A 21072-nucleotide genomic window follows, 5' to 3' on the forward strand; every position below is an offset into this window, starting at 1 on the left:
CCACCCACCCCCCTCTCCGTGAAAACCACAGAATGCTGGCTCCTTACCAACTTGTTTTGTTTGCTCCCACACCAAGCATGGTATCCAGTCATGGTAGGGTAAACAAGATAGTTATGACTAGAGCCCACTTACCAGAAAGATATTAAGAAACAGTTAAGTTTTTTTCCATGGAAAAAAAGAGCACAGACAGTAGCACCGCATAAGGAAATTACAACCAGGACCTTGATCCTTAAAATAAGGCCCAAATCTCAATATGATTCCCAGCATGCCTACAATGTACAGTTCATTGCTAATCCGTGGATAAAAGTGTTTTTTTTCTTTGCTCTGAAGATCCTGGTCCTTACTCTCCAAAGTCAACTACAGGAAATATCTGGTAATACTTAACGACGATGTATTAAAAGTTGACTTTAAAACCTGGAAGAAAGGTACTTTCTGGAAAGAATGCAATAAAAACACATAGTGAAGATCCTTTCTTTCCGGGGCTCATGGCACCTGGCAAGTCACGCCATACGTGCTCTGGAGAGAATTCGACCTACCACTTCCTCGTGCTCCTTCCAGCAATCGTAATCTGTTGCCATGGCGATACTTGCATAGCAAAGTCCAGCCTCCTTAGCAAGAACCACCTCTGGAACTGTGGTCATGTTGATAACATCTGCCCCCCAGGTGCGAAACATGATGCTCTCTGCCCGTGAACTAAAACGCGGTCCTTCAATCGTGAGCATGGTCCCTTTGGAGTGGTACCGGAGTCCGAGCTTCTTAGCAGTCTCTGTCAGGACCTAGAAGAGAAGGAACCACAAACGCAAAACATGCAAACCCAAGTCCAGCTTACTATTTTATTTTCCCCTGAAATGTAAAAGGTTGCGTCGTTAAAGATCTTTATTATAAAAGCCTAGTAGCTGCTGACCCTCAGAGAGAACCGGGGAGCGTCACAGTTTTCCCAGACCCTCAACCACGCACACATCCTGTGTCCCCCGCCCCTGCACGTACAGCTCACAGCTACGAAAGAGAACAGTGAGCTTTTCCTACGCACCAGGAATGTGTTTACAAGTTTTAATCGCATGTACTTCTTCACAGCTTGAAGCGACAAAGCTGGGGCGTGAGCAAGGACTTGAGACGGAGCTTTTAATCTCCAGGCTCAGCACAGGTGGCGCTCCTCATCACATCTTCTCAGAGAGATGTGTGGACAACCGTTTCTAAGCTCCTGAGAAATTCATTCTCATTGCTCTTTTGTGAAAAGTCTGCAGACTTCTGTAAAAGCTCTTTTTTTTTTTTTTGGTTAGAAAGTAATTACTCTATAATCTCTTTTGCCTATTGCCTCTGCAAGGACATACAGTAAAAACAGAATGGGCCCATGCTGATTATTTTCTGTCCAGGGATAGACGTATCTTAGCCTGTGCTTCAACATTCCTTTCTAATTAAAAAAAAAATTAGTCTTTTAAACTTAACTGTTTATTGAGGACCGCTGAAAATTCACTTAACCTTTGTCGTAGTTTTCTCACCTGTAAAATGGGACAATAATACTGTATGTGACTCAAGAGACAGCGTGAGGATTAAATGAGCTAGGGATGTACAGCACAGAATTGTGTCAGAGACACTGTAAACATTTAAATGCTAAACTGGTCTTCTTTCTATTAGAAGCACAGCAGGTCCTTGAACAATGTTGTTTCATTATAACATTGAAGAGGAAAAAAGATCGATTCCCAATGGGCCACTGTCTGGGTGGAGTGTGTTTTCTCTAGGGACTCAGGTTTCCTCCTACATCCTGAAGATGTGAGTTTAGGTTGTATCCACATTGTCCCAGCGTGAGTGTGAGTGCCCGTGAGTGCACCCTGCGATGAAAGGGCATCCAGTCCAGAGTGGGCCCTGCCTGGTGCCCTGAGCTGCGCAGATAAGCTCTGGCCACCTATGATCCTGATCGAGAATAAATGGGCTGGGAAATAACTATCTTACTTGTTTTGATTCACATTCCTTAAATGTATGTATAGCTCACATTTATTTCAATGTTTAATATTAGAAGAGTTTGGGGGATCTTTATATTTAGAAGTTTGGTGATGTTTCTGTCACTGGAAATATGCCACAAGGACTTAACTCTTGTCTATCTCAGCCTAAGGTAAAATTGGTTTAGTTATATATCATTTTGCATAAAGACAGTTTCCAAGAACCTATGGACAATGTTAAGTGAGGATTTATTGTACTGGCAGCTTCTATAGGTTCACCAAATAATTGGCAAAGCTTCCTGAGATACCATCCTATATAATAAAAAGCTAATATGCAAATTGTCCCCTCGACCAGAGTTCAACCAGGGGGAAGGGCCGGCCTGCCAACTGCCCGCAGCCCCTCCCCCAGGCTGGCCCAGCCTGATCCCACCTGTGCACGAATTTGTGAACTGGGGGGGGGGGGGGGGAGAGGGAGAGAGAGAGAGAGAATATATATATATATATATATATATATATATATATATATATATATATTGCAGTGACTCACGCTCAATAGAAGGCTCTAATCTAGGGAAAATCTTGCCTGCTCATGTGTGAACCACATAAGTAAATTAATCCATTTCCTTAAAAAACAACTTATGTTATGCTATGACAATGGGGAGAAAAAATTTTAACAAGAGCTTTGGTAATTCCAAATTTAGCACCACGAGAAGCCACAGACAATGAATAGTTGATGCTACTTCATGTTTCTTTATTCTATATGTGGTAAAAATAAGACTATGCGTAACCAAAGCTTTCCCCCAAAGAGTAAAGGTTATAAATGCAGGGGCCTAAATCATGCCTCCCCTCCTTTTTTCAAAATTAATATATAACCAGCCCTGGTCGGGTGGCTCAGTTGGCTGGAGTGTCATCCCGTACATGAAAAAGGTTGTAGGTTCAACCCCTAGTCCAGGCACGTATGGGAGGGAACTAATCAATGTTTCTCTCTCACGCTGATGTTTCTCTCTGTCTCTCTCTCCTTCCCCCTCTGCCTCTCCCATCAATAAAAACATCTTTGGGTGAGGATTAAAAAGAAAGTTATATAACAAGCACTGCCCTGTTTTCATTAAATGTCTTTTAAAATCCCAAATAACCGAGCTGTCTGTCTCAGCCAACCTAGAGTGCTTCTAGAGATCAGTGGAGGAAGATCATAGCTACCAATGGCTGAGGCAAGAGGTCCTCGCCATCACCCTGGGAGGTGGGGGCCGTGACGGGAGGAGGAGGACGCAGAGGCTCCTGGATGCGCACTGGGGCCTCTCTGCTTGAACCACCACTTTGCACCAACACCTTAAGGTGTCAGAAATACAAAAGACAAGCTGAGAGATTTCTGGGTCTGAGGTTAAGCTGCTCTCATTTCCATGTCTCGAGTTATCATAATGGAACTCCTGAATCTATCATCCTTGACTCTAAAATATTAGCAATATCAGATTACCAGGCAAAATACATTTCATGAGCCAAGATTCTCAGAGTGTCTATCAAATCACCTCCTAAAAATGACTAGAAGTGACACTAATTTTGGAATAGGTAACATTTGCAGAGAACAAAATGGTATTATTCTTCCACCCATGCCCCCATGGCGCAGTTCACCTTCCCAAGGGAAACACTCTTTTCGCACATAAATATTCTCATATTCATCTCCTTACCTATTTATACACATTTTAACACAAATGTACAAGGGAGGCCACGTCCTACTACTGGCAACTTCCACCAGCCACCACATTTACATGTGCTCTGTAATCATCACTAGCACTTCCACCACCCACGTATACCCCTAATATTACTGTACGTTACTATTTTCTGCCTGGGAAAAGATCTTCGATCTCCTACACTCTCTCCCTAGTCTACCGTATTCCTTCCCAAACTGCCCCCATTTTGAAATGGACAAGAATTTTTTTTAAAAAAATATATTATTATTTATTTCAGAAAGGAAGAGAGAAAAAGAGAGAGATAGAAACATCAATGATCAGAGGGAATCATTCATTGGCTGCCTCCTGCACGTTGGACCGAGCCTGCAACCCAGGCATGTGCCCTTGACTGGAATCAAACCTGGCACCTTTGGGTCCACAGGCTGACACTCAATCCACTGAGCCAAACCAGCGAGGGCGAAGTGGACAAGAATTTTACACACATCTAGTTTCTGCTGGAGAGCGAATTTATTGTGTGGGTAGATCCATGTTTCAGAGGGAAGACAGGCAGCATTCTGATATATTCTGCTGATAACCACCCAGAAACATATACATTTAAATACATACATACACACTGAACCTGCCACTTATATTTTCACAGAACTCAGAGAGAATGTACAGTGGTACACCTCAAATGGCTCCCCGCAACCCCTTACCGCGAATTCTAGATTTTGTTGTCTGTGGGTTTTTTTTAAAATAGGGTGAGGTTAAGATGCCGTTGACTCCACGGAAACTGGTTTTACATGGTTATGCAGGGGTGAATATAAAAGCTGCTTTCCATATGCAGGTGTTAAAACTAGTTTACTTTCTCTGCTCTTCAGCATAATAGCTGTGTGTCATTGGAAAAGTTACTTAACACCTCTGAACTTCAGTTTCCTCATTTGTAAAATGAAGGCAGTAATTACATATACATTGTAGGACTGTGTGAGGGATAAAAGAGTTAATACCTAGAAATGTATATTAGTATAGAAACGTCCAATGACTGGTAGCTGCATTTATGAATCAAATTATTATCATTGCTGTTCTATACATTGTCAGGTTGTCATCATTTACGTTTGAGCTGAGTTTGGCCATTACTCTCCAGCCTTCTCTCTGGGATTAGAGTAAAATCTCAGAACAAAGGGGGCAGCCCCACAGAAGTCGGCATCAGGCCGTAGCCCTCAGAGAATAAAAACGGCTATCACAATTCGAAAGTCTGTCTCCTGCTCCATGCATGGTATTTTTCATATATTCCAGGTTTGGAATTCAGGTGCAACACAACAGATTAGAAGCATTGTCAGTGATGTACTAGCTAGTGAGATCAATTTTTAAATTAATATACAGAATATAAATACCTACACATGTTAGTCATTCAGTTGGTTCCAGACTATATACTCTTGACTAATATGCTAGTCTATACTAAATTATTTAAAAAGTATCCGGACAGCAAAATCAAAACTTATAAAGAAGGTAGGTTGCTACTTTGAGTGATTCGGCTTACAAATGACTGACAGTAGAGAAAGCATTATTAGCAAAGGGAAACAACTTTCACAAAACCTCGCTTAGGACGTAAATTGAGAGAAAGAGGGACCATGTGCTTATTAGCGAGGCCCAGTGAATTTTGTGCATGGGGGAGGGGGGGTGTCCCCTCAGCCTGGCCTGCACCCTCTCCAATCCGAGAACCCTCGGGGGATGTCCGGATTGCCTCTCGCAATCAGAGACGGCTGGCTCCTAACCACTCACCTGCCTGCCTGCCTGATCGCCCCTAACAACCTCTGCCTTGGCCCTGCACCCGGGACCCAGGATTCCTTCCTCCAGCCGGCTGCAGTCACCCGGACCCGGGCTTCCCTCCCTCTGGCTGTTTGCAGGGGCTGGCGGCTTCACTTGGGCCCAGCTTTGTCAGGATGTCCAGATGGTCATCCAGAAGACATCCGGTCTAATTAGCATATTACCCTTTTATTAGTATAGATTAATCTAACTCTAAATGCCAACCCAAGCCCTCACAATTTATTTTGGTGTACCTTCCAGACAGATTACAAACCTCTCTCGTTTTGGGGCAGAATGGCTCAGCCATTGGGATGTGGCACACTCCTCTGGCACAGGAGTGACTCCCATCATAGAAGGTCTGAGGCCTCGTGGTGGTCCTACAAAACAAAGTGAAAAGGTTTTGTTTCAAAGAAGGCCAACTTTCCTTGGCCAGGTGGCTCCGTTGGTTGAGTGTCCTCCCCTGCACCAAAAAGTTTTGGATTCCATTCCCAGTCAGGGTGCATATGGGAGGCAAACAATCAATGTTCCTCTATCACAGTGATGTGTTTTTTCTCTCTCTCTCCTTCCCGCTCTCAAATCAATAAAAACAGTGGAATCCAAAAAACGGTGGCGACATAAGTGGAAGCTACACTGACACACTCCCAGGACCAAACTGGAATTACAATGAAAATACAGAAAATCTGGAGAGAACCCTGATAACCAAGGACAGAAAGTGTAGACCGGTCCTCGCTGGTTTGGCTCAGTAGATGGAGCATTGGCCTGCGGACTGAAGGGTCCCAGGTTTGATTCCGGTCAAGGGCTCATGCCTGGGTTGAGGGCTTGATCCCTACTGTGGGGCATGCAGGAGGCAGCCAATCAACGATTCTATCTCATCATTGATGTTTCTGACTCTCTCTCCCTCTCCCTTCCTCTCTGAAATCAATAAAAATATATTTAGAAAAGAAAGAAAAGAAAGCAGAGACCAAACAGAGACTGATAGGAAGTGTGGAGGCACAAAAGGAGGGTTGGCGAGGCTCCCGTAGACAGCAGCTGTGGGGGGTTCCCACTGAGAACTCTGGGGCCTACAGCACAAGCTGGGCTCCCTTTCACAGAGCACTAGACCTGAGAAAGTTGCTCACATAACATCTGGCTATAAAAAGCAGCAGGACCGCTCTCTGGCAGCAATAGATGACTGGAAATGCTGGCACACTCATAAAGAGCCAATGCACAAAATTTTGGGGGCAGCCACTCACCTTGGCAGAGTGGACTGGAGTTGTGCGAGCAGAAGCCAGGGTTGGGGGCTCTAGAGTTAGACCTCAGAAGGCAGACACCCTGGTTTTCTGTGCTGTGCTGAGTCATTCCCTCACGCCGCAGAGGACATCTTTCTCCAGTGGACCTTTGGGATCTAGGTGGTTTTTCTTGGGGAAAGGCAGTTGCCCCACTCTATTGGGAAAACCCCTTACCCCTTCCTGTGGAGTTTCTAAGACCCATTAAGAGACTAAGAATAACAATCCACCTGCAGGCAGAAGTAATTGCCCCATCCTGTTGGAAAACCTCTTACCCCACAGTGTGGTCTATAGCCAGAGGCTAATCAAGATTGAATACAATCAGAATGCAGGCAGACATGGAACTCTGGAGGCTTTGAGTCTTTGCCTGATCTAATTTGGGGCCCAGGGCTAGGAAAAGCAGACCTTGGTGCACATCTTGGTCCTTTCCAAAGGCACCCAGCCCCAACATAGGGAACCACAAGCTGTGGATTGCTGATAGCTGCAAACAGGGTACTCAGGGGCAGTTAGAAACAGCGTCTGACACTGTCTTACATTACAGCTTGGGAAGCACAGTAGATCTATCTAATACATAGACACAAACCCAAATAGGCAGCCAAAATGGGGAGACAAAAAAATCAAACAAGTCCCAAATGAAAGAACAAGAGAATTCTCCAGAAGAAAAGCTAAATGAAATGGAAATAAGAAATTTATCAAACATACAGTTCAGAATAATGATGGCAAAGATGCTCAACAGCATGAGAAAAGATACAGTAACTATGAAGAATAACATAACACTAATAAAGAGCACAGTGGGGAGGAACACGCAGCAGATTAGGGGAACTGAGGATTGGATCAGTGAATTAGAAGACAGGGTAGAAAAATCACTCAATCAACTAACCAAAAAGGAAAGAAAAATTAAAAAACAGGACAGCTGGGAATAGAGGGATCATACCGCAACATAATAAATAAAGGCTATATATGACAAACCTACAGCCAATATCATACTCAATGGGAAAAAATTAAAACCATTTCCACTAAGAACAGGAACAAGACAGGGGTATCCCCTTTCACCACTCTTATTCAACATAACACCGGAAATGCTAGAAAAAGCGGTCAGACAAGAAGAAAACATAAATGGCATCCAAATTAGACAGGAGAAATTAAAACTCTCATTATTTGTAGATGGCATGATATTGACACCCTAAAGACTCCACCAAAATAATACTAAATTTAATAAAATGATTTTGGCAATGTAGCAGGATACAAAGTTAACACTCAGAAATCAATGGCATTTTTATATATCAATAATGAATTCTCAGAAAGAGAAAGAAAACAAACAACCCTATTTACTATAGCAACCAAAAAGACTTGTACTTTGAAAACTACAGGACATTGAAAAAAGAGATAGAGGAAGATATAAAGAAATGGAAGACTATACCATGTTCATGGATTGATAGAATTAACATCATTAAAATGTCCATACCACCCAAAGCAATCTATAGATTCAATGCAATCCCTATTAAATTACCAATGGCATATTTCACAGATCTAAAATAAATACTCCAAAAACTTATATGGAACCAAAAAATCCCGAAATAGCCATAGCAATCTTAAGAAAAAACCAAGTTGGAGGGATCATAATACCAGATATCAAGTTATATTACTAAGCCACTGTAATCAAAACAGCCTGCTACTGGAACAAGAACAGATATATAGATCAATGGAACAGAACAGAGACCCCAGAAATCAACCCAAGCCATTACATTCAATTAATATTTGATAAAGAAATGAAGAACATACAATGGAGTCAAGACAGTCTCTTCAGTAAATGGCGCTGGGAAAATTGGACTGATACATGCAAAAATATGAAACTAGACCACCAACTTATACACTAGAATAAACTTAAAATGGATAACTTAAATGTAAGACGTGAAACAATAAAAGCCCTAGGAGAAGCCATAGCAGCAAAGTCTCTGACATTTCTCATAGCAATGTGTTTATGGATACATCTCTTAGGGCAAAAGAAACTAAGGAGAAAATAAACAAATGGGATTACATCAAAATAAAAATTTTCTGCACAGCAAAAAGAAACTATCAACAAAATAAACAGGTAGCCCACTATATGGGAGAACATATTAGCCAATGATACATCTGATAAAGGTTAATATCCAAAACATAAAAGGAACTCATTCAACTTAACTAAAGGAAGACAAACAATCCAATTAAAACATGGGCAAAGGACCTAAATAGACACGTCTCAAAAGTGGACATACAGATGGCCAAGAGATATATAAAAAAATCCTCAAAGTCATTGATCATCAGAGAGATGCAAATTAAAATGACAAATTAAAACGCCTGTCAGAATGGTTACCATCAACAAATGACAAGTACTGGGAAAGTTGTAAAGAAAAGGGAACCCTAGTACATTGCTGGTGGGAATGCAGATTGGTGCAGCCATTAGCGAAGATCTGTAAACAGCCCAAGTGCCTATCAGTAGATGAGTGGATAAAAAAGCTGTAGTACATTTACACCATGAAGGGTATTATGCTAAGCAAAATAAGCCAGTCAGAGAAAGATAAGTATCACATGATCTCACTCATATGTGGAATCTAATGAACAAAATAAACTGATTAACAAAATGAATCCAGAGACACAGAAGCATGGAACAGACTGTTGAATCTCAGAGGGAAGGCGGGGATGTGTGGGAAGAGATCAACCGAAGAACTTATATGCATATATACATAACCCACGGACACAAACAATAGGATGAAGGGCTGGGGCGGGGAGCCTGGGTGGGCTATAAGGGGTCAATGGGAGAAAAAAGGGAACATATGTAATACTTTCAACAATAAAGATTTTTTAAAAATAATAAGAGAAAATCAATAAAAACACATTAAAAATAATTTTTTTAAAAAGGCCATCTCTCCATTCTCTGGGGCTGGTGAAATCAACTCTATATAGATCAACATTTTGGTCCTCACTCCAGAATCAATAGCTCTGGATAAGCTGAAGGCAAATGGTAAAAACGCAGCTTCAGGATGGTATTTGGCTTCCCTGGCCCTGGGTTGGTGGTAGCGTACTTTCCAACAGATGCCTGTGATCTGGTGGCTGTGACAGGATAAGCACACTGTTTTGCAGATACAGCTCAACTCTGGGCTCAGGAGGGCAGATCAAACACTTAAGAAGTCAACGTGAATATTCCCAATCACTGTAAATGTAGAGGACCGGATACTGAGCCCCATTGATATCCATCACCTCGATTCAACAATTTCCAAAATTTGGTCAAATATGCTTTATCTGTTAGCATTTCCCTGGTGGCAAATCCCAGACTTTTGTCATGCACCCCTACTTCAGATGGACCAAAATATGTGGACTATTTCCACTGCCATGTCATTACCACATAAATAAAAATAACATTAATTCCGCAGTATCAGCTAATACATAGACCATATGCAAATTTCCCTGCTGTCCTGAAAAATGTCCTTTTTGAAAAAAAAGTTGCTTTGTTATTTTCGTGTCCATTAAAAGCCTTCATCTTGCAGTTGATTGTCATTTACTGAACCCTGACACTAGTAGCCCAAAGCCACCTCGCTCAAAGATGAGGCCTCAGTGCGGGGGAGGAATGAAGAAGACCTGTCAGTGTTCTATTAAATATATTTTTTGATTGATTTCAGAGGGGAGGGGAAAGGGAGAGACAGAACCATCCATGATGAGAGAGAAGCACTGTCAGTGGTTTAAGGGAAAAGCTAACTTAACCCCGAAGAAATTCCAGATGGGTTGAACAAAAGGTCAAGTGATTGCTCCAGCCCGTGTGATCAGGGGTTTTTCTCTTTTTGTAAAACCGACCAATAAAATGGTGCCACACACTCCAGCTCTGGCTTGGCTCCAGCCTCCAATGAGTCAAGTGTTAGTAACATCTCTACTTAAACAACCGTGATTAAAACCTTCAGTTGCTATACGCCACTAGACACCACGTGATAACACCCTCATCTCATCTACCTCTGTCCTCTCCTCTATCTCCACCCCTTCTTCACCTAATCACTCCTCTCTTTGTTCTGAACTTTTACCTTAAGATATAACATGTGTTATTCATGCTTCATGTTATGCTGTAAATATGTGATACTTATTGACTCCTGTTTTAATTCTCTCAAGTGGAACATTTTACATTTTTCTCTTTAAACAAAGCTCCCCAACTGCTAGCTATACAGCTGATAGCAAATTGGAAAATGGAGAGTCAAGAAGACATGGAGACATGGCAATCATAAAATATAGTGTTTAGCCACCCACTTATAAGGACTCTATGAGGATTAAGTCAACCATGAAGGCCAGATATCCCACAGCAGCTCAGAAATGAGGTCTGGGCTAGAGACAGAATTGGAAGCCAGTACCAAGGACAAGCTGTGGCTGAGGAGGGGGATATCAGAACAACCCACCTTGAAAGGGGCAAGTGAAGCAGGCAACCCCAGGAAGAAACAGAGACTTTAAAATCAGTATTTATCATGGTTTTGGGACTGATCCAGGAAGGAAGGGAGAGATGAGAAAGACCTCTTTACATAGCCTGCCCACTTATTTGTGGGGCTTTGTATGACTGACTTAAGTGACAACACATACAGTGAAAGGCTTAATTAAATCACTATAAACGGCAATACTCCTGTACAGTATAAAACGACGAGACACGATCAATGATGAGTAACACTGAGCAATGGGGCTCCTAGCCACAGGTGCGGTGAGGGATGACACCACCCAAGGGAAAAATGCTGAGTGCAAAGGAGAGAAATTTTAAGAGTTCTGATGCTTTCTTAGGGTTTGTTTTTTTTAAAAATATATTTTTATTGATTTCAGAGAGGAAGGGAGAGGAAGAGATAGAAACACTAATGATGAGAGAGAATCACTGATTGGCTGCCTCCTGCACACCCCCTACTGGGGACCGAGCCAACAACCTGGGCATGTACCCTTGACCGGAATCAAACCCAGGACCCTTCAGTCCGCAGGCTGACACTCTGTCCACTGAACCAAAACGGCTACAGCTTTCTGAGGGTTTTTAATTTGCGAAATGAGAGTTTTAAAAATTGAGCAAAATGCCAGAAGTAAATTTATCAGGTAGGTCCCACACAGTGGGGACAGCCACCTGATGGAGCCTGTACTAACAGGGGATCTGCCTGTTGACTGCCAATTTGCAGCCCAAACAGCTCTTCCAGTAGAATGGTTCGCTCTCATTTTTTTAAAAAATATATTTTATTGATTTTTTACAGAGAGGAAGGGAGAGGGATAGAGAGTTTAGAAACATCGATGAGAGAGAAACACCGATCAGATGCCTCCTGCACACTCCCCACTGGGGATGTGCCTGCAACCAAGGTACATGCCCTTGACCGGAATCGAACCTGGGACCTTTGAGTCCGCAGGCCGTCGCTCTATCTGCTGAGCCAAACTGGTTAGGGCCGCTCTCATCTTGAGTGTTCTCACTGATATGGAGAATACATGAGAAACGTCATTTTACGCCTGATTTGATCTTGTTACTAAATGTGTCTGGTTTCTGTTCTTTCTTCATAAGGCACTTAATAGCAACACCTGCACTGAACCCTCCAGCAGTTACATCCCAAGAGACTCTGATGTAATAACATCTCCGTTTTAGATGGCAGGCATTTGCATTTAGGGGTCAGTAATCATTGGTGCAAAGAGCTATTGCCACTATTGCCTTGAGAATGACCAAGCACCTGGCACACAGTATTCACTCAAATCACATCAGAGATGGAGGCAGGTGTAGCAGAAGCAAGCATCTGGAGTGGCATTTGGAAGACAGTTTCCAGGAGGAAGAAACTATGTCTGCAACAGTGCCCGGGTGGCACCTTTTCCTGATAAGGGGGCCCTTGAGGGAATCTGTTCTTCCTTCCATCAAGAGACAGAACTGAAACCTATTCCTGAGCCCATGGTTCAGTGCGCCTCAGCCTCAGGCAGTGTCAAACTGGCTGCATGTGGCGGGAGGCTGTGTTCCAGCTGTGGCTGACAAGAATGAGAAGGACCACATTCCTTGGAAGCAACCCAGACCAAGGACAAGAGAGTTTAAAGTGGTGGCTGCCCTACTGACTTGTGAAAGGGGCAAAGTGGCATGTGGTGGCAGGTGGAGTGCATCCCCGTGCCCCCGAAGATATCTACATCTTAATGCTCAGAACCTGTGAATATGTTATTTTACAGAACAAAGGGGAACTAAGAATACAGATGGAATTGAGGTTGCTAGCCAGCTGACAATAAAATGGAAAAACTATCCTGGATTAACTGAATGGGCTCAATGTCATCATAAGAGTCCATACACATGGAAGAAGGAGGCAGAAGAGTCAATGTCAGAGTCATGAGATGCAAGAAGGACTCAACCCACCATGGCATTGAAGATGGAAGGGGCCACAAGCCAAGGAATGCAGGTGGCAAAGAGGAAGGAAACATTCTCCCCCAGAGCCTCCAGAAAGGAATGCAGCTCTGCTGACATCTAGTCAGTGACACCTACCTTAGACGCCTACAGGATAAGATAATCAGTTTGTATCCTTTAAGTCACTAGGTTTGAGGTAATTTGTTACAGCAGCAATAGGAAACTAATTCACATGCTTATCTGGCTTAAGATATAGTTAATTCGGTTGTGGGTAATAATAAAAAACTGATGATGAAGGTCTGCCCCCAATTCTTGCTTTAATTGGAACCCTCCCAGCTCAGCAAGGTGACTGCTGATTTCACCTCTCTGTTCGCTTGGGACATGCACTGGAAACCAGACTTGAGGGACTTGACTGGTCTGAGTGGTTTTACTGTCCATTCACCAGCTCTGTGCCTCTAGAAAGTCACTGATCTCTCGTTACACCTCAGTTTATATCAGTTTCCTCCTATTTAAAATGAGGAATTAATACCACCCACCTTCTACGGTCCGTGTGGAGACTGAATGAGCACACACGAAGCAAGTGCTCAGCACTTGTCACTACTGTTTAGGGCAAACCTGCCAATCGCAGAGCATGGCACATTCTGGGCCCAGTCAGGGGTGCCCCCCAAACTGCTCAGAGTTGTCACACAGGAATGTGTGCTCAGCAAAGTTAGTGTACAAACAAAACACTGCCCATGGAAGAGACAGAAGGATGCTGTGTCCTGGCCAGTGAAGCGAGTCCCAGACTCAGGAGGGAATGGGGCACTTTCACACAGAGCGGGGAGAAAGCCCAGAGAAAGACAGACTGGGGGGCTGTTTCTGGATCGAGGCTCTTGAACTGACTGTGTTGTCATGACAAGCCTCAGCGTGCAGGAGCGAGCAGGAGTCAGGGATTTCACCAGCAGAGCCGGGCCAACGGCCGGCTGCTCAGCAGGTGACTGGTTTTGGGGAACTGATTTTAGCGAAGTCACTTAAAGGCTACTCAAACAGGGATGCCCACTGACAGAGACAAGTTCAGTTTTTAGAAACTGAGTAAAATAAGAAAACTGTTCAACCCCCTCGACTTTAAAGCCTGAGCGCTGATGGGAAGAGGGGCTCTCAGCAGCGTTTGTCACCTCAACCCCCAGTGACAAACTGCTGGCCGTTTATCCAAGTTATGTTCACGCAGATAACAGGACACAAACGTTAGCTGAAATACTAACAGTCAATACTAACAGGAAGCAGAAAACAATCAAACTTCCCACTCAGGGGCCAGCTGAAATAAATCCTATATCCAACAACAAAACAGCCTGTAGCTGGTAAGGAACATCATGGCGGATGTCTGGCTATATATATATATATATATATATATATATATTTTAGTAGCCCGGTGCACGAAATTCATGCACTGGGGTGGGGGTAAGGGGCCCCTCAGTCTGGCCTGCACCCTCTCCAATCTGAGACCCCTCAGGGAATGTCCAACTGCCTGTTTGTGTCCACACTTTTAAAAGATAACAGCTCCACTGTTGTTTCTTTCTTCTCATGCTTAAAACCATTGGAATCAGTAGGTATTCAAAGTGTGTATACATATTGGGGGGATACCCTGTATATCTCTAGTCAGCGGGGAAAGAAACCAACAGCAGATTTGGAACCCCAGACAGGGAACCTCGCTCACTCCCCACTCCCCACATGTCTCCCCACTTCACTTTCCACCTTCGTGGGCAGCGGGAGAATCAACGTTTTCTCTCATTAATTCAGAAAAGCACGTCCTGTCACCCACTGCCTGGCAGGAGTGCGCTAGGCCCCAAGCAAGCGAGGCTCAGTCAGGGCAGCCTTCGCTCATGCGTGCTGACACCCAAAGTGCACATTCCTCCTCTACAGTCGCCACGACTATCCCACTGTTTCACTGAGAGGACGGAATTTCTCTCCGCCTCTGGGTTCTTGATCTTGAACGCTGACTGAAGGCACCTCAGCAAGGGCCGCCTGTGCCCACCAGGTGTGTCTGTCTGCACCTGCTCCTGCCTCAGCACCTGCATTAACCCCCCAGAGGTGATCTCGTAGCTGCACTGGCCTCCGTGGGAACAGGGCATCACCACTCTGCCCTCTCACTGTCATCTCACAGGCGCCCACCCTCAGCACCCAGAACACCCAGACACTCTCCAAAGGACGTGAGCGCATCAGAGGGGATGTGTGCACATCCTATGGGGGTGTTAGGCATGCTGGGTTGATGGAAGTGCGGAGAGGCGGAGGGAACTTGTGCACGCCTTGGTCTGCGACTGTTGCAGGCGTGCGAGGAGAGGATGTGCACACGGGAGGCCTCTGGCTTTGCAGATCCCAAAACCCCCGTGGTGCGGCCAGGAGGACATCAGTCTGGCTGTCCCTGCGATCCTGCACCTTCTGGGACAGGAGGCGGGACTTGCGCAGCCACTCCTCGGCGCTGATGGCCTGCAGGCGCTACTTCAGCTCAGCTCAGCCTGCAGGCTCCGCTTGGCACGCTCACAGCTGCCACCGCAGCCATGTGGGGAGTACAGGCCGCCCTCCGCCGGCCTGCCTCCCCTGTCCAGAGGCTCTCTGCGCGCTGCTCACCTGCCCGCGCTGCTCACCTGCCCGGAGTGACTGGGGCTGGGCGGAAGCCAGGTGTCCTGCCCTGTCCAACCCGGGCCGCTCTGCCCGTGCGCGGTGCCGCCCTGCCCCGCCGGGTCAGGGATCTGGGTCCGTCCCTTGGGCAGCCTCGCGCACTGCTTCCCCCCCCCCCCCCCCCCCCCCCGCAACAGGGTTAGAACAAAGACCTAGGCAATTTGCATAACTTCAAGATGGATAGGATGAAGCAGGAGCCTCCGACGTTTCTAGGTGTGTATGGGTGTGGGTGTGCACACACACATGTATGGACAGCACCGTCCAGAGCATGTACATAAGTGAAGGTCAAATCCTAGAAGATTCAGCTCAGGAGTCAGGGTACAAAGGCACTTAGAGAAGGGAAGGGAGCTGAAAACTACAGTGTTGACAGAAGGAGTTTTGGCATGAATGGCAATCAATTAAGAATTTGAATGAGTCTGTCCTATTAACCAGACGGAATTGAAAGATTATGAATTTGGACCAACATCTTTAAGATCCTCCCACTCCCTGCTAATGACTGCCCCTAACTGTCATGGTGCCACAGGAAAGAAGAAAAACAAATTGGTATTTATATCCCAACGAGGCAATAGTGCTTAATAAACAGATAACATAGGTTTCCCTTCATATTGCCTATTTTCCCACAGGTCTTGATAAACAGAGTGCAAGAATAAAATCCTGGCTCTGACACAGGTGGTGGGTAACCACCCAAAGATCATCGGCATCAACGACAAAAGGAACTAGGGCAAAATTACAAAAAAATTACAGGAAGAGCTGAGTGAGGTATTCTATATAAAGAATTAGGGCTTAATGGGGTGGGATGAGGACACATTTGTAATACCTTAACTAATAAAGAATTAAAAAAAAAAAAGAATTAGGGCACCCCTACCCCTCAAATACACAGTTAATGCCGAAGTGTGGTGTTAGCAGGTGGTTATCACTGCCATTATACTCGATAATCAGATTCGAGGGGAAACCCCCACAGAAGACTGCGGACAAATGCATGGTTTTCAGAACCCTCTGACTGCATCTTTTTTTATTTTAGTTTTAGGGCCTAGTATGGAAACTAACTTCAAAGAGAGTCAGTTAGGGTGAAGAAGGGATTTTCTTTCAAGAAACGACCCAAATGCCCTAACCGGTTTGGCTCAGTGAATAGAACGTCAGCCTGCGGACTGAATGGTCCCAGGATGGATTCTGGCCAAGGGCATGTACCTTGGTTGCGGGCACATCCCCAGTAGGGGGCGTGCAGGAGGCAGCTGATGGATGCTTCTCTCTCATCGATGTTTCTAACTCTCTATCCCTCTCCCTTCCACTCTGTAAAAAAATCAATAAAATATATTTTAAAAAAAATAAAGAAAGAAATGACCCAAACGAGGACAGTGGTGACAGAGGAGAGAGAGGGTGGGACTCCAGGCAGGCAGAGCAGTACTCAGAGACGGACTGGACGGAGGGTGACAGCTCCCAGCAGTGACTATGGGGTGCAGGTCAGGGCCAGGCTCACCAACTTAGCAACTCCCCAAGTAAAGAATGGGGGGCTTGGGAGAAGGAGTGTGGGGTAGAAGACAATGAGGGGGACTAATTTAGTCTTTCCTACAAAGCCTGAGGTATCTCTGGGACCTTGTCCTGCAGCCAGAATGGCTCCCGAGGGACAGGGTGGAGCTGGAAGTCCGTGTGTGAGCGATGGTTGAGGTCATCGGCTTTGGAGAAAAAACCGGAATTCAAACCCCACAGGTCCCAATTACTAGCAAATGGCCAGTATTTCTGAGCTGAAGTTTCTTCAGCTATAAACTGGGGAAATTACCCTCGTGTGCAGCAAACAGGATGGATCCGTGGCACCTCCTAGGAATTCCAAAACTGGGAGCTCACCAGCATTTCTATTCACAGTGAGGCTGCCCCGGGAAGTGGCAGCAGAGCACAAGGCCAGAGGAGCTGGCCTCCTCCAGGGAGGGGCTGCCCCCACTGCTGGGGGTGAAGGAAGCCTGTTTTCTTCCTGGCGAAGAGGTACTTTCTCAACCAAGAGTGAAAGAGACGGGCAGGGAGCTGCGAGAACAAGAAGGGTTTACGCAGCAGCTGAGGGGAATGCTCCGCAAAGGCCTCCTGCCTAACTTTGCCACGAGCTCCCATTTCCACTGCGAATGCCCACCCTGCCCAAGAGGCCGAGAGCGATGATGTCATTGGTATCAGGGTGCACCCGAACTTCCCAGCCGGGCTTTAGGGGGTGGAACAAATACCTCCAGATGGGACATGGAAGGGGAAGCCCAAGGCCGTGTCTTTGGGAGGGGGAATAACCTGACATAGTAATCCCTCGGCACTTTGTGAACAGCGGGACTTTCCTGATGAGTAAGCGTCCCCCAGGAGCAAGCTCACCTCAGCGCCTTGCTGCTTTCTGGGGCGAGCCAGTGTGTGAAACCTCTACATTAATCATGTGAGAAAAAGATGCAGGAGCAAGACAGTACACGGTCAACCACGTACGTAACAAATGAATACCCCCGCAGCCTTTTCTAATGTCATGCTATCTACTAATAGACAAACATGGTAATTGACTGTACCTTCGCTACACCTCCCATGGACTAACAGCAAGATATGCAAATTAACCACCAACAAAGATGGCAGCTAATTTGCATACTGCAGGCAGGGCAGGACAGCGCCAGCCACCAGCGCAAGCCGCCATCCAGGCTCCTGTGGGTGACCTCAGAAGCCGCCTGCCTGCTGCCCGGGATCGGATCCAGTCCCGGGCTGCAGGCCAGCCCCAAAAGCCCCAGAAGCCGCCTGATATGGCAGTAACTCTATCAGTAAGCACTCTGAAAGTCAGTGGCATAAATGCACCAATTAAAAGACAGATTATGAGGGTGAATCAAAAACAAAACCCACTTTAAATATAAAGACACATATAGATTAAAAGTAAATGAATTAAGCTGCAGCCTGTTTTGCTCAGTGGATAGAGCATTAGTCCTGTGGACTGAAGGGTCCCAGGTTCGATTCCAGTCAAGGGCATGTACGTCAGTTGCTGGCTTGATCCCCAGTCCCTATCAGAGCATGGGCAGGAGGCAACCAATCAATGTGTCTCCCCCTTTCCCTTCACTGTCTCTAAAATTCAATGGAAAAATACCCTTGGGTGAAGATTAACAAAAACAAAGTAAATGGATTAAGTAACATTAAAGAGATTATAAGAAAAATATATTCCAAATTTTGTTAGTTGTATAATGGTTATGTTTAAATTATTAACACCTAAGAAATTGGGTGAAGGGTACATATAATATGCTGTAGTATTTTATAGTTTTTTTTAACATGTATGAGATTATTTCAAATTAAAATATTAAAAAATTAAGAATTAATAAAACATTAATTGAAATGTATCTGTATTACATGCAAAATCTCCTAATTGCTTCTAGCATAATTTATTAAATTGTGCTAAAATTTACAAGGGTTCAATTAAAAAATATCTGAATTCTAAATGATATAATAGAAAATATATAATAGTGCAGTTATAAGCACTTATCTGAAAATACAAATTTAAAGAAGGGATTAGCCAAAGAAAATATATGCACAACCCATGGACACAGACAACAGTATGGTGATGGCCAGAGGGAAGTGGGGGGCAAGAGCTGGGTAGAGGGGGCAAAAGGGGGGGGAAACAGGGTCATCCTATATAATAAAAGGGTGATATGCAAATTGACCCTAACAGCAGAACGACTGGGAATGACTGGTCACTATGACACACACTGACCACGAGGGGGCAGATGCTCAATACAGGAGCTGCTTCCTGGTGGTCAGTGCGCCCACAGGAGGAACTCTGCTCAGCCACAAGCCAGGCTGATGGCTGCCAGCACAGCAGTGGTGGCGGGAGCCTCTCCTGCCACCTCAGCAGCACTAAGGATGTCCGACTGTAGCTTAGGCCTGTTCCCCGCTGGCAAGTGGACATCCCCTGAGGGCTCCCAGGCTGCCAGAGAGATGTCTGACTGCCAGCTTAGGCCCAATCCCCCTTGCCATGGGAGCGGGCCTAATCCAGCAGGGAGACATCCCCCGAGGGGTCCCAGACTGCGAGAGGGCACAGGCCAGGCTGAGGGACCACCTGAGTGCACAAATTTTTGTGCCCCAGGCCCCTAGTCTAATCTAATAAAGACAAATAGGGTAATTAACCGTACCTCCGACACACTTCCCATTGGCTAATCAGGGTGAGATGCAAATTAACTGCCAACCAAGATGGCAGCTGGCAGCCAGGCAGCTGAAGCAAACAGGAGGCTTGCTTGCTCCAGTGATGGAGGAAGCCAAGGTTCCACGCCTGCCTTGCCGGGCTCTGAGCTGCACTCTAAGAAACAATGTTGCAATTATAGAAGCCAAACAAACCCCAAATACCTGCTTTCAGCTGTCAGAGCTGGAGCGAGCAGGACCACAACAATGTTGCAATTATAGAAGCCAAACAAACCCTAGATACTTGCTTTCAGCAGCCGAGGCCTCAAGCTGGAGCCGGCCTCAGAGCTAAAGCTGGCTCTCAGCTCCAGTGACAGCCATAGAAGGTAAATAAATCCCAGAATAAAAGAAAAAAAGGAGAGGTTGGGAGCTTCAGTCACCCGCCAGCCTGAAAACGGCCCTCAGCCCCTCACCAGGACTGGCCAGGCACCCCAGTGAGGACCCCCACCCTGAAGGGGGTGCGACCAGCTGCAAACAGCCATCAGCCCCTCACCGAGGCTGGCCAGGCACCCAAGCGGGACCCCCACCCTGATCCGGGACACCCTTCAAGGCAAACCAGCCGGCCTCCACCCGTGCACCAGGCCTCTATCCTATATAGTAAAAGGGTAATATGCAAACTGACCCTAACAGCAGAAAGACTGGGAATGACTGGTCACTATGATACACACTGACCACCAGGGGCAGACGCTCAATGCAGGAGCTGCCCCCTGGTGGTCAGGGCGCTCTCACATGGGAGGAGCTCTACTCAGCCACAGCCAGGCTTATGGCTGCCAGTATAGCGGTGGTGGTGGGAGCCTCTCCTACCTCCTCAGCAGCGCTAAGTATGTCCGACTGCAGCTCAGGCCTGCTCTCCACTGGCAAATGGACATCCCCCGAGGGCGGCCGGGCTGCCAGAGGGATGTCTGATTGCCAGCTTGGGCCCAATCCCCCAGGGAGCAGGCCTAAGGCAGCAAGTGGTCATCCCCTGAGGGGTCCCAGACTGTGAGAGGGCACAGGCCGGGCTGAGGGACCCCTCCCCTCGAGTGCACAAATTTTTGTGCACTGGGCCTCTAGTAATAATAATAAAAGGCTAATATGCAAATTGACTGAACAGCAGAATGGCCGGTTGCTATGATGCGCACTGGCCAGCAGGGGGCAGACCCTAATGCAGGAGCTGCCCCCTGGTGGTCAGTGCACTTCCATATGGGGAGTGCCACTCAGTCAGAAGCTGGCTCATGGCTGGCCAGCACAGAAGT

The 21072-nt window shown here is 45.8% G+C and overlaps 1 protein-coding gene across 1 annotated transcript in view; it reads right to left on the reverse strand.

The window, feature by feature from the left end:
* The window catches only part of MTAP (methylthioadenosine phosphorylase), a 46908-nt gene that overhangs the window by 9757 nt on the left and 16079 nt on the right, over nt 1–21072 (reverse strand). The window contains exons 5-6 of the mRNA XM_059656534.1: nt 5682–5784; nt 537–776 (exon numbers count right to left, since the gene is read on the reverse strand). Of these exons, the coding sequence (XP_059512517.1) occupies nt 537–776; nt 5682–5784 (343 nt within the window). The remainder of the gene's footprint in view (nt 1–536; nt 777–5681; nt 5785–21072) is intronic.

The sequence above is a fragment of the Myotis daubentonii genome, chromosome 11, assembly GCF_963259705.1.
Source record: "Myotis daubentonii chromosome 11, mMyoDau2.1, whole genome shotgun sequence".
NCBI classification, from domain to species: domain Eukaryota; kingdom Metazoa; phylum Chordata; class Mammalia; order Chiroptera; family Vespertilionidae; genus Myotis; species Myotis daubentonii.